Source organism: Lissotriton vulgaris, chromosome 10 (genome assembly GCF_964263255.1).
Source record: "Lissotriton vulgaris chromosome 10, aLisVul1.2, whole genome shotgun sequence".
Classification (NCBI taxonomy): Eukaryota; Metazoa; Chordata; class Amphibia; order Caudata; family Salamandridae; genus Lissotriton; species Lissotriton vulgaris.
Window position 1 is genome coordinate 702649896 of NC_141698.1, and position 13117 is coordinate 702663012.

Here is a 13117-nt window from a genome sequence, read left to right on the forward strand (position 1 = left end):
ATTAAGTTTTTTTATCCAGTAAAATTCCGACATCATTCTTGCTTTTGATGGATCCATATCGCAGTGTTGTGGCACTACCTCAAGTATTGTGAATTTAAGTTGAGATATTTGGTGATTGGTCTCTATCCAATGGGTTGCCACAATAGATTTAAAGTTTTTCAATCTAATATTACTCTTATGTTCTGTCACGCATATTTTAATTTTCCTCTCAGTTTGGCCCACATAAATCTTGCCACATGGGCATTTGATTGCGTAGATCAAGTTTTTAGTGTCGCATGTGCTAGAATGGAGAAGCTCTATTTTGTGTCCTTTCGTAGGGTGCATCAAAATGTTTCCTGTCATCACGTTATTGCAGTGGACACAGTTTTGGCATCTAGACATTCCTTTGTGTTTTGTAATCGCTGCTTTTTGGGTATTCAATATTTCCTTTACATTTTTTGATCTCTGGAATGCAAAAGTAATGCGATCACTGTAAATAATTTGTTTTTACGAGTGACTGAACTGGTCCTGTGTTATTCTGTTTTCAGACCCCTGAGGAAGGGTCGTTTTCCCATTGACCCGAAATGCATTGGGAATTATAGTCAACCATAAGAATCAAGAAAATTATGAATGTAATTGATCGTTGGAACTAAAAGATTGAATTGAAATAAAAGAATAATGAATCATGAACTCGACTGGACATCATGAAATATTGATCCCTATTGTGAAGAAACAATATTGTTTCCAGTAAAACGAGCGCACGCCTATGTGATAAGATTCTCTTGTCACGCATCCTTCCAGTATATAAAGGCACTGAAAGACACAGTGCGACAGACGCCGCGCCAACAAGAATGTTTTTATGAACCAAGATTAATAAAGGATAAATCTAGTATTCATAAAGTAGGCACACAACAGGCCGTCCTGCAAATATTGGGGCAACATCCTTACTCCAGACCAAAATATTGGAGAGGTCAGAAATATATAGGGAAAAGAGAAGAGGGGCGAGCAAACATCCTTCTTTTAACTCGTTTGGAGTAGGGATTGCTTGAGATAAACCCTTATCCCTTCCCAAGATAACTCTACACCAATATCAGTGTGGATGGTACAAAATAATGCTAAAAGGGTTCCTGGCATACCCAAACTTAAAAGCTTACTTAACAGCAAAGAACGATATACTTTATCAAATGCTGTGGAGAAAACTATAAAAGACATGTAAACCCTTCCCCCTCTAACTTCACCATATTTTTTGTTCATAACTTATCGATTATTCCATGCTTAATCCTGAACCCAGACTGCACCATGGGAATAATTTCATGATCTACTACTCATTCACTTATCTGGGTCAGCAAGCATTTAGCAAAGACTGTACCAACCGCGGTAAGTAGGGCTATCTGACAAGACTTTTTTGGCAGCTTACGGTCTCCCTCATGGCAACATTTAGAAACCGGGCAGATGATTTTACTCGAAAGGGGTCAATTTTGTTTTATAACAGTAATTGGTATTTCATCATGGTCCATCGCTGCCAAAGTACCCATTGCCCTAATTTTAAGTTTTATCTCTTTTTCAGATGGCGGATCATACAGAGAGGAGTCATACTTTACTATAAGCTTCTTTACAGCACCCTCAGTTATAGAATAGAGACCCTGGATGTAATTAACCCATCTCAACAACAACAGGGAATGATCTAGCTACACAACCCTCTGCTACAAGAGCCCAGAAAGCCCCTGCCTGACCTTTTAGTACTGCTTCTCTAACTTTTATCCATAAACTATCCTCCACTTCTTCTCTTAAACAAGCCTTCAACCGCCTCCGCCTCCTTTTTAATAACAACACCCTAGTATATCTTTCAGGGATATTATCCAAATATTGCTCCCTAACTAGAGCATTTATTTCACATTTTAACAAGAGAAGGGGACGGGGAATCCCTTCCAAACTTATAGTGGATTTACTTTTTTAACTGCTTTAACAAACTGATGCATAAGAATATTATAACTTTTTATTTCTTTTCCAGACTAACCAGGCAACTTATCTAGGATAGCCTCTAGGGTATCTCGGAGGCTTGAAATTTCCCTAAAGTCCCAAAGAGTTCTCCCTGTTTTCCTATTAAACCTAGAAGACTGAACATCAAACCTCCAAGAACCAATAGGAGATGTATAAAAATTAACAGAAATTGGTAGGAGATTATGGTCGCTAAGAGCGGAATCAGTGACCTTTAATTCACCCTATAAACAAATGGAAGCACGTCCCACCACAACATAGTCCAAAACTGATACTCCACCTGGAGCTTTATGTGTATATGCCACAGGGGAATCAGAAGGTAATTTCCCGTTCGCTATCGCCCCATCAACTGTTTTCAGCTAAGCCGCTAACATTTTTCCTCTCTTGTTTGAAGGCAAAAGGGCTGGTGGTATCTGCAAAGCTTCCTCTTTTTCTAGCTCTTGCAGTTGATCTAAGGCAGAGTTGGATATTTAGCAATTCAAATTCCCAACCAAAATGATATGTGGGGGAACCTCCTTATCAGACACTTTTTTTAATATAAGACCTCATTTAAGAGGACTTCATATGTGGTATCAGGGGGAATATGGATATTTTTTAACATTAGAGGGGGAGTTCTCAGGTGTGTACCAGAATTGAAGAATGTTACTGACAAAAATAAATTACTTGAATCTTTATAACATTCATACCTTCACTGTTTTTTATTGGACAGCAAACATGCCATCCCTTCCTTTGCATGTCCCCTCCTTGAAGGTGTTGCTTTACAGTCTAAGATAATATAATCATCAGAAATCAAATCCTCCACACACCAAGTCTCCTGGAGGCAAATCACATGTGCCTCTAATAAACTTAAAAAATATAGTTTCTCCCTACTACTCTTCATCCCTGCCGCACTCCAGGATATCTTTTTTAACTTAATGCTAATAAGAGGGTCGTAGAAAGTGACTAGTCTGAGAAACGCTGGAAAATACATCAGGTAACCAATTCCATTGGAGGTGGGTTAGCTTTGGGAATTCCTAGGCTAGCAAGAGAGAGCAGAAGATTCTCTGATAAACGCTTGTCAACCATGTTTATCTAGATGGATTTTTATCCCCTTTAAATCAGTCACAGGCTCGCCACTAACAGAGGAAGATTAGTGGAGCGGAGTCCTTTTATCCACAACACACAATTCCATTCTCTTTCAAATTGGAATAACATCAATCCCGCTACTTTGCAGGCTTTCGGACAAACTTAAGATCAAATTTGCGGTAAGTTTAGAATAAAACATTACCCTTGATTTAACACCAGCTTCAGAAGGTAAAAAGGAGACCAAATCAATATCACTATCTTGGATAAGCTTCAAATTCTTGATCTACGAAAAAAAATTTGAGCAATGTGGACCTATTTAGGAATAAATCCGTCCCTTGGTCGAAACATTAGCAAGACTACTATCAAGGACTGTGGCATGATGGATGGGTTATTTCTTCTCTCCTCTTCACTTTTCCTTCCTCTCCACCACCTTTGTTAGGTGAGCACTTAATTCACCTTCATTGATTTCCTGTCTAGGCTGCAGTTTAAAAATTGGAAACACATCCTGTTCAACAACCTGAGAGTTTCTGTAATAAATCTACCTATTAAGAATAGTATTCAAAATTTATTTTCTGAATTCTACTGGACTCTTGGAGTGTAAAACATTTTTTAAGAGACTTCTCACATTGAGATTTACCAGCCTGGGAACAAAAGTAAATTTGACCACTCACATCTATCTGATCATTCTCCTTGCTAGACATAAGGACTCCTTCAATTTCAACTGGGTCTCCCTGACCTGGATCTTTTTCTTTTTTATTGTGTAACAGCTCCCTTAATATTTCTGTTAAGAAAACAATCAGAACCACCAACACATTGTTCTAATAACTTTAAGAATGAGAAGAAAAATGCTTTCTAACCACGCAAAGGAAGCTGATACTTTTACCTCTTCATTAGGAGGATGAAAAAACTGTATCCCACTTACATCAAGATCAGGTGCTACAGAAAGATGAGATATCAAAGATAAAAAATTATTTGGAGGCGTACAACTAAAAAGATTAAATCCTGTGGGTTCCGTCGCAGGAGGAGTAGCTACGGCCTCCACAATCTTACTATTGTTTTGTAAGCCGCATCTCATACAAAGATCTATATCCAGATCTGGTGAGGCAAGATCCTCGTCCTGAGCATCTACCACTGTAGAAAGACAAAGAACTTCGTGAGAAGTTATGCGAGGGTTGGCAGTTACAGTCAACAAAACTGATAAAGGGGGACCTGAGGAGGCCAAATGGGAAGATAAACTAGTGAGGGGTAGATTAGATCTACCCCCTGAAAGCTGTATAGGATCCTTCTGCAATGTAGGCAGCTCTCCCCCCTTACATCACCGGTAGGATGTAAATTTGCATTACCATTAGACCCCTCGTTCAGTCATACAAACGCATTCAGTTACTCTTGCGATAGGTTTTCCTTTTCCCACAAGCTAAATATCAGATTTTTTTCCTTTGAACATCGTAACAGGGGCATCTTTATTCCAGAGAGGATTTGATTTCGTCTTTGCATAGGCCCTACCCTGAAGCAGGTGACCCGATCACAGCTTTCTTGCAGTCATTATTCATTCTGGTAACTTTAAAGACTTCACACACTGGGGCCTGCGCCTCATTCTTGTTAGTGTCTTCTAATTTTTGGAGACCGAAGTCCCCACAATAGCTCAGGACCAATGACTGGGTAGATGTAAAAAAAATCAAATGGCGCACAATATAGGCTAGGGCTGCCTTCGTGCCTCCCTTCTTTGAAAACTCTTTGTATCTCTAAGATAAAATTTGTGTTTTAGATATTAAAATTCCGGGAGGGCTGTAATGTGCCATATTTTGGTAAAAGAGAGCCACGCCGGCAGAAGTCCGCACAGACCGCACCTGGACCTAGCCAGTCTACCTCCACAGGGATGAGCCTATCCCTCTATGCCACGTAACTAATACCAGGCACTCGCATAGCCCTAGTATTAGCCGTAATATTTGAAGACCCCAATCTTGACCAAATACTTCTGGCCTGCTTCGACCCCCTCCCTCACCGCCCTCGTCACTTATCTGTTGTTTCTCGTTTCACACTCCAAACAGAAGATACTGACCAACTGCCCGCTACCTGCTGTAAAGTCCCCAGCTGGAACTGCAACCTTATAACCGGGGCCTTTGTGGGCGTCCACAGGGGTACATCTCCGGGGCTCCAGGTAGTGGCCGAAAGACAACAAAGGCAGAAAGGGCTGAGGCCCAGCTGCAAACGACTTTACTGCCTCGAGGGAATGCAGATTGTGTTGCTGCCAATAGCGCCGACTGGCACTCCAACCAAAGAGCCACCTGGCGTTTAGAAGCAAGGGGGAGCCCTACAATTCCTTTTGATGTTGAGGCTCACCACCCCCAGGCGGCAGCAGCAGGGTGGCTGAGCAGCAAAATGTCAGAGCAAGTCGCAAAAACAGTTCCTACAGCTGTGAACAGCACCCACTGCGGCTTCCTCGCCGTGTCCTCCTTGCCGCCGCATCCTCATTGCCACCTTCTCCACTTCCTCGTTTTTCGGCGTACTCAACGTGCCCAAAGTCAAACATTATCTATTCCATTTGATTGAATAGAGGCTCTTTTTAGGTGACACCATGGATCATGCAATCTGGTCAATACGTTCAGTTTGCATGGCAACCTCTTGTTCCGCTTTACTGACATCTGTAGAAGATCCGAGAACCATCACTGCCTGACCACTTGGAGGCAATCAGGATCACTGTTGCATTGTTGCCGAAGCTTCACGAGGACTTCAGGGATCAGTGGAATAGTCAGTAAGGAATATAGTAATGTTTTGAGCAGTTATCGAAAGGGCATTGTACAGCAAGCCTTGCTCCCAAATCCGGGACACAAGATCTTGGCATTTTGTTATTTAGAGATGGCTTGCATACTTTTAAACCAATTTTCTTTTTTTTTGTAAAACCTCGCCGATGAAGCCTGCTTGTTAATTTTGTTCTCTTAGGAGATGGCTTGCCTTTAGAGTCAGACCTCTTGCTAGAACCAACAACCAGATTGCTATGCCAGCAGGCAGAAGGGTTTCAATCTTGTTCCTTTGTGTTTTTTTAGGCACTGCATCATCGTGGTCTTGTCTGTTTAAATGAGAACGCTGTTCATTGTCATAGATGGAAGGAAAGCATTGAGAGCTAGCTGGACTGGTCTGAGCTCTAAATAGTTGATATAACTGTGATTCTCCCGTTTTGACTTCAGACCTTGCACCAAAAGATTTCCTAAAAGGGCTCACCGCCAGGCAAGGATGGGACTGTGATTACAGTCTGCACAAGAAGATCCTGCTGGGAAGGCATGCATGTAGAAGATTGCACTTCTGGAACCAACATAAAAGAGACTTTTTTGCTGCTATGAAGAGATGATGCTTGTTTCAATATTTTTTTCCACTGAGGCCATTGACCCTCAAGACATTGTTGAAGTGGCACCATATGCAGTGTTGTACTTGGGACAACAAAGTAACCCCTTCTTGGGCGGACACCCGAGTTTTTCATTTTTTGGGAACTCACCTGCTGATAATTATTTACTTTAATACTGGACACTGCTATCCAATGCCCGACCCCCAAAAGCAAAATTGCACTTGGCTTAAAACCACATTTAGCGTATTTACTTATTTTCCAGAAGACCTTTGTACATGCTGCAACAACTACACATACAGCATATAAAATTAAATGTTACCTGTGTACTGAAGCATCATATTGTGCCATCCACTTTGTGACCCTGATAACATGTCACAGGACTCCCCTGAGTGTGAGTCCCCTGCCGCCTGAAGGTTCTCATGTTTACAGTAGACATGTAAAAATAAACGTATTAACAGAATGAAAAAACTGCTTCTATGTGTTAAATAACACCCCTAAAAATATCTTTTTACCCATTAAGTAGGATGCATAGCGCCTAGAAGTGGTACATGTCAAAATAAATGTTAGTCTGCCTACAGCGAATTAATCACCAAAACCTATTTTCACAGTATTGGGTTTTTCTGCTCCCGTAGGGAATACTGTTAAAGCAGAATACATTACTATTTCTAAATTATACTGAAGGAAATATTTACAGAAAACGTTTAAGAATGTTTACGGTTTTTAAAAATAAAATTCATTGCTAAAGTCAGATTATTTTTCAACAATTTGGGAAATATAACTTTATATACAGTTTATAGCCAGGTTAGGCTAATTAGCTGTATTCTGAAGCTGCTGCACTACCTCTAATGAGGTGTGAAATTCCTTCCGAAAACCACACAATAGACAACTTTCATTGACAGGTGAACTTCAATGGGCCGGGATCACCCATCTAAGTGTACACCACAAGCAGAAAGAAAGAGGATACCAAATTCCACCCTGTCTTTTGCACATATATTTGAGCAACCACAAAGGATACAATAGAGATAAACATGTTGTACCTACTGGGAGAGTGCCCTTGTCCTAAAGAGACCATACCAAATATGTTAGATGGAAAAGCCTCACCCACATCATTGTGGTATGCTTCATCTTAGGCAATTTTGCCCCACCTTGGTAGGATATTACAACCAAGGTGTTCTCAACCTCAGGATGAGGGAAATCCAAAACAATGGTCCTGAATAGGTGAGAGATCTATATTATTCAGCTAAAGCTACCTCAGTGTAAACCCAGAAGGAAATACCTTTATTTCAAGAGTACACCGGTCAGGGTTAACCACTTGCATGCATCAAAAAGCCCCCGGCCGTCATTCGTCAAGGGGGGCGTGTACGGAGGACGGCCGGGGGCCGTCGGAATCCGACCCACTATTTAAATCGCCCTCACAGCGTGAAAATGCTCGCAGTATGCAGGGGGTTAAAGAAATCAGTTAGATGTGTTAAGATATATCTCAGTCGTCCTTTCTAACAACATGTTTCGGCTCCTTTGATATCCGAATAAGGGATCTCTGACATTCATCAGGGTAAACCAGTACCCCATTGCAGTCAGCACACCCGCTCAGTAAGTTCAAAAGGCAAGAAAAGTTTTATTACTACCAGTCTTTTGGAATAAGCTGTGTAGTTTAGGGAATAAAGCTCCACTGGTCTCACTGGAGTGGGATCTCTTCTATTGTCACACATTCATCAAGAAGATGCTTCTTTCTCTGTGAGCTGCATTCGATGCATCACAACAAGTGATTTAATTAACAAGGGCTGATCTGGAAACTGTAAGACCACGAAGTACCCTTTAACTGTGAGTGTTTCATGTTTCTAATTAAAAATCTTTTACAATTGTGTTCTGGAGATCTAGGAGGTATGCAGAGAGGTTCTATGTATTAATATCAGAGCAAATATAATGATAGGCAACATAATGGTTCCCCCAACGATAAATAAATTGGGTAACAGTATTTGTGGCAGAGGTGGATATTTGTAGTATACTAATGATTTCCCACGTACCCCTCTCTCGATGACCACATAAATGAGAAGGGGAAATAACATACATTGTGATATTAAATAAAAGGCTATTCCAAAACTTCATATGAATTATGGCTAACATTGGTTTAAACAGTGGGGGACAGAAAGGAAAAAGACATGTTAGACTTGCTGGCTTGCAATGCTGGAAACTAGCTGGATAGTTGGGGGCAACAGCAGAGGAACCATTAAAAAAGTACTGCAGACAGAGAGGAGGAAGTCTGGAAACTAATGAAGGAACCAAGGAATGCTGGTTGGCAAATAGACAGACACTCTCCAGATTTAGAGGGGGTCTAGGTTGCACTTGCCAGTGAACAGGCCTATAGTTGCTGGTTCCTGGAAAGCTGTGAGTAAGAAAGTACTGAGGTTACTAATCTTCAAGCATGGAAATGTAAATATTATCCAACCCCCGCCCTAATCTAATACATTCGCTACACAGAAGTCATACTTAAAATCTATTTGATGGTTTGTTATGTTTGAGAGACAATTCAGTGCTTGGCTTCAGTATCTGATTTAGGCATCTGTATTAGTAACATCTCTTTTACCTTTGCATGAAACTGGTTTATGTGAATTAGGATTGCATTATATTATGTGCATAAACCATACCACAATTGTATAGTATTGATGGAGTGTGTAAGACATGGTGGATGAATCAGTATTAGTCCCCGGTAACTTTATATAAAACATGGAGGAGGTGAACAATTTTCCTCTGTAAAGCAATAGTGTTACCCCTTCTTTTGATCTCACCGATAAGGTCTTCTTGAAACAATCTCTCTGCGCTTTTGAGAATTAGTCACAACATCTGTTGTATCTGTGGACTCATCAGGTTCTGCAATTGTTGCTACCTGTAAAATTTAAATTTCTAAAATGTAATATTCCGTTTGATGCATTTATATTTAGATATCCTCTAATCAGCTTATTACTATACAATGATTATCACTGAAAAAGATAAACTTTTATGTAAAATGTTTTTTATTGGTTTTCAAATACACAAGCACATTAACATTGTAAAAATCCTGAGGAAATCACACCGACCCCTCCCCACCCCACCACCATACCCCATTCCTCAAGTGTCTTGTGGTAGGCCTTCAGCATTAGGGGTTGTACCTCGAGGCAGGTTTGTAAGGCCGTAGTCTTCCCACCATCTGCCCGATAAGGATAAAGAAACCTTTATGGTGATTCTATTCATTCTAGTTTGTTGGTCCTTTCCCAATTCAGCTTGCGGGAATCCCGACCTGCTAGTGGCATAACCAAACAATTCTATGGCTGTATTAATATTTTGTTTATGTCCATGTATGCAAATGCTTTGTTATGGTATACGATGGGTGCCTGCTCTAGAGTGTGTATGCGCACCACCACTAAGTGCGTTTAAATTAAACAAGCATTGGCAAAACCAATTGTTTGGGTTTTAATGTGCTAAAGCATACAAACATTGGTATGTCCACATGACATGTGCCCTTGTTAGACATTGTTTAGATGTTAAATAGGCTAAAACTGCATCTTTATTTTGCAAACCATTTACCCTAAAATACACTAAACTGACTTTGGCCGCATTTCGGCCCGCATCCTTGGCCGCGAGCTGGGGTAGGACCACAACCCCCAGCAGGCCCTGCCATAAGAACACGCTCATAAGCACTGGGGGTGTCCGGCTGCGCTGGGGCTGACTTTGGCCGTATTTCTGCCCAAATCCTTGGCCAGGAGAGACTCTGCTGGAGTGGAACTGCATCCCTCAGCAAGTCCTGCTGCATTCACGTGTTTATAAACGTTGGGAGCATCCCGCTGCATGTGACGTGTGCGAGATGCACCCGGGCGAAAACCAGGCCAAGACTGGGCCGGTCTGTACCTGAACAAGTTGGGGCCAGGCCACCCCTCTTGACCTGAGGAATCCCAGGACATACGAGAATCCCTGTAAGATTTTCCTTTCTTTTGTAACCAAAAAAAAAAACAAATTAAAGTGACTGGGCTTGGGATAGGAGGATAATTCAAACATGGGAAAACGGAAATTAGCCCAAGGCCCTGCTGGAAAAAACTGTAAAGCCGCAAACATTATAACTAATTATGTTATTGATACAATAGGCTTAATCAATAGCGAGATCATGAACTAAAGTCACAACCCGCGATAAAGAGTAGACAGCCAACTAGAATAATGAGTACCAAGTTCAAGCAGACCAGCAGGGCCCCAGGTATAAGCTAGCATGGTAATTCTTCTAATGGATCCAACAAAGAACAGGACCCTGCCCCAACAAAGAATATTAAGAAATTTATGAAAAAGGTCAAAACATAAAATGGAACCCTTGGGTCTATGCACATTTGTTGCCTAGTTGAGAACTTAACCGTCATGGAAGTGGCACTTATAGGTCATGAAGAAAGCCGTTGCCTGGTTGAGAACTTAAACGTCATGGAAGCAGCACTTATAGGTCCTGAAGAAAGCCTCAACACCTTCTGGGTCATAGTCTGAAACATGCAGACCTTTTTGTGACACAAAAGCTGGTCTAATCACCCCCTCAGTGCCAAGTTGCTTTTTAACCTAGCCCAGGGTCACCATAATAAAGTTTTTACGAATCCTGTAGTTAGTTTTAACCATCATTTTCACCTGCTCTGCTGCCTTCACCACCCTGAGCTCCTCAATCTGGTATTTAGTATACCTCTCTTCGTACAAAAACATCCCTGAGCTGCTCCCTCTCATTGAGAAGGCTGTAGCCCTTATTGTGACTAGGCATCCCGATACAAGGTTTCCGTTTGTGAAGCATCCCACCTTCGGTGGGTGAGGGAAACCGTCCTATAAAAGGGACATTCCATGACGGTTAGTTTCTCAGCTAGGCGACAAGGGTTCCATTTTGTATTTTGATATATTTGGAATGGGAGCCTATCCTTGTAGGTCTTTAGACTTCCTAAAACCGTCTTTTGTGATATAATTGAATATTAAAAAGGCCCATGCAAAACTGGACAATATAGAAAAGAAACTCCTACTTGAAAGTAGTGAAGTTAAGAAAAGCTTTATATCGCTTGAGTTAGTTGTAAAGAAAATGCCAGGTATAATACAGAATGGTGATAGAATAAGTAATCTATCTAAGTCAACTGTAAAGAATGTCCCTGTTAAAATAGAATATCCAGTACCTACCAGGCCCTCAAAAGGGATCATCAATATGTTGCTACCCAAGGATACGCAAAGTGTAAATCCAACCAGAGGCACGCATGAGGCTCAACCCCCTATTTCATCAACTCCACAGGAGGTTGTAACTTCGCAGCAATTTGGCAAAGCAAATATGGGGACAACTGTGACCGTACCAGATACTTTACATATTTGCCAGATGGCACCCTTTATGTAATCATTTTAAAGGATATGCCCAAACTAGAATAAAGTGTGACAGAAAATTGGCGGGACCAGGTAAACAAAGCTGTGCACTGGATGGCAGATCGCACCTGTAATATTAACTTGTTATATAATAAAATAATAATGGTGAGAAGGGTAAACTGGATCTGGTATTCTTGAAAACTAGTCCATGATGACTGCACTACTGCTAATTTCATTCACCTGGACGTGGCAAAGTCTCTACTGTCTAAATTTTACCGAAGGCAAAAGCCCCTTGATATCCAGGATGGAAAGATAACAGCTGTCCCACTGGAGTTCTTTTATAAACCCCCAGTACCAGCTATCCAGTATCAAGGGCCTTTGCTCTATCCTCGTATAATAAGATGGGAACAAATGGCTACAACGGATATGAGCCTGGCCACCTCTAACAGATTTGCCTCACTATACAGCTGCAGTAAGTTGAATTGACAACTTGAGGACAAAGAGCCAGGGTCTCACCATAAGATATTGGGGGAAATAAAAAGAAATGAAAAGAGGGAGGACAAAATGCGTTCGTCTGGAGGCATCTGATAACACACTAGTTGTTACATTGTGAAACGTGGCCAGAATTAAGAACGGCTGAGCATTACAAACACCTCACAGTTAGCATTCCTACAGGAAACCTGGGAGGTTTTAATGTTGAAGGCTTTGCATCCATTGTCTCAATACCATCAAATAGCAGATGGGCTAAGTGAGGCATGGTGATGTAAATATCAACAATAGCACCATTAACGATAAGGAAATCTTATATCAAATCACTCTTTTTTCAGTTTTTACTTTTTCAAATTGATGGGAAACAGAATTTTGCACTGATAAATTAATATAACAATCCATTTAATAAAACCTGAAATAAGGTAAAAATTGACTTCGCAAATGAACTGGAATATTTCATGAGAGGATATGGGGCAGACTGTGTTTATATATGGGTGGGAGGCTTCAACATAACTAAATGCCCATTTACACCAATGGAGGTCTGTGGATATACTGACAGACCTTCATTGCATTTTCAGCATGACCCATATGGTGAGACTATAAATGAGCTCAAATTCAAGTATAATCTTGTACTATTGGAACACACCACTGATAATAATAAGGCTTCTTTATTATCTTATCGAGGGATTGGTAGATGTTCCACCATTGATCATATATTACTCTTAGTAAATGGTAGAGGGGTATTTAAATCATTAAGGGGTGACTCAAGTACCTTTAGTGACCACTTTCCCTTAATACTTGTTCTTAACATAAAAACTGAACATACAGAAGGGCCAACATTAGAGAAAACATTGAACCATCTGGCCTTAAATGGACAGGGGTAAATAAAACAGCCTTTTTAAATAGGGTTGT

General features: G+C 40.9%; 1 protein-coding gene across 2 annotated transcripts in view; it reads right to left on the bottom strand.

The window, feature by feature from the left end:
- Positions 1 to 13117, bottom strand: part of CREM (cAMP responsive element modulator) — a 791294-nt gene that overhangs the window by 339729 nt on the left and 438448 nt on the right. For both annotated transcript variants that reach the window (XM_086941526.1, XM_086941525.1), the window contains exon 4: positions 9169 to 9266. Coding sequence is in view for 1 of the 2 variants with exons in the window: in XM_086941525.1 (XP_086797651.1) it covers positions 9169 to 9266 (98 nt within the window). In the remaining variant the exon portion in view is untranslated. The remainder of the gene's footprint in view (positions 1 to 9168; positions 9267 to 13117) is intronic.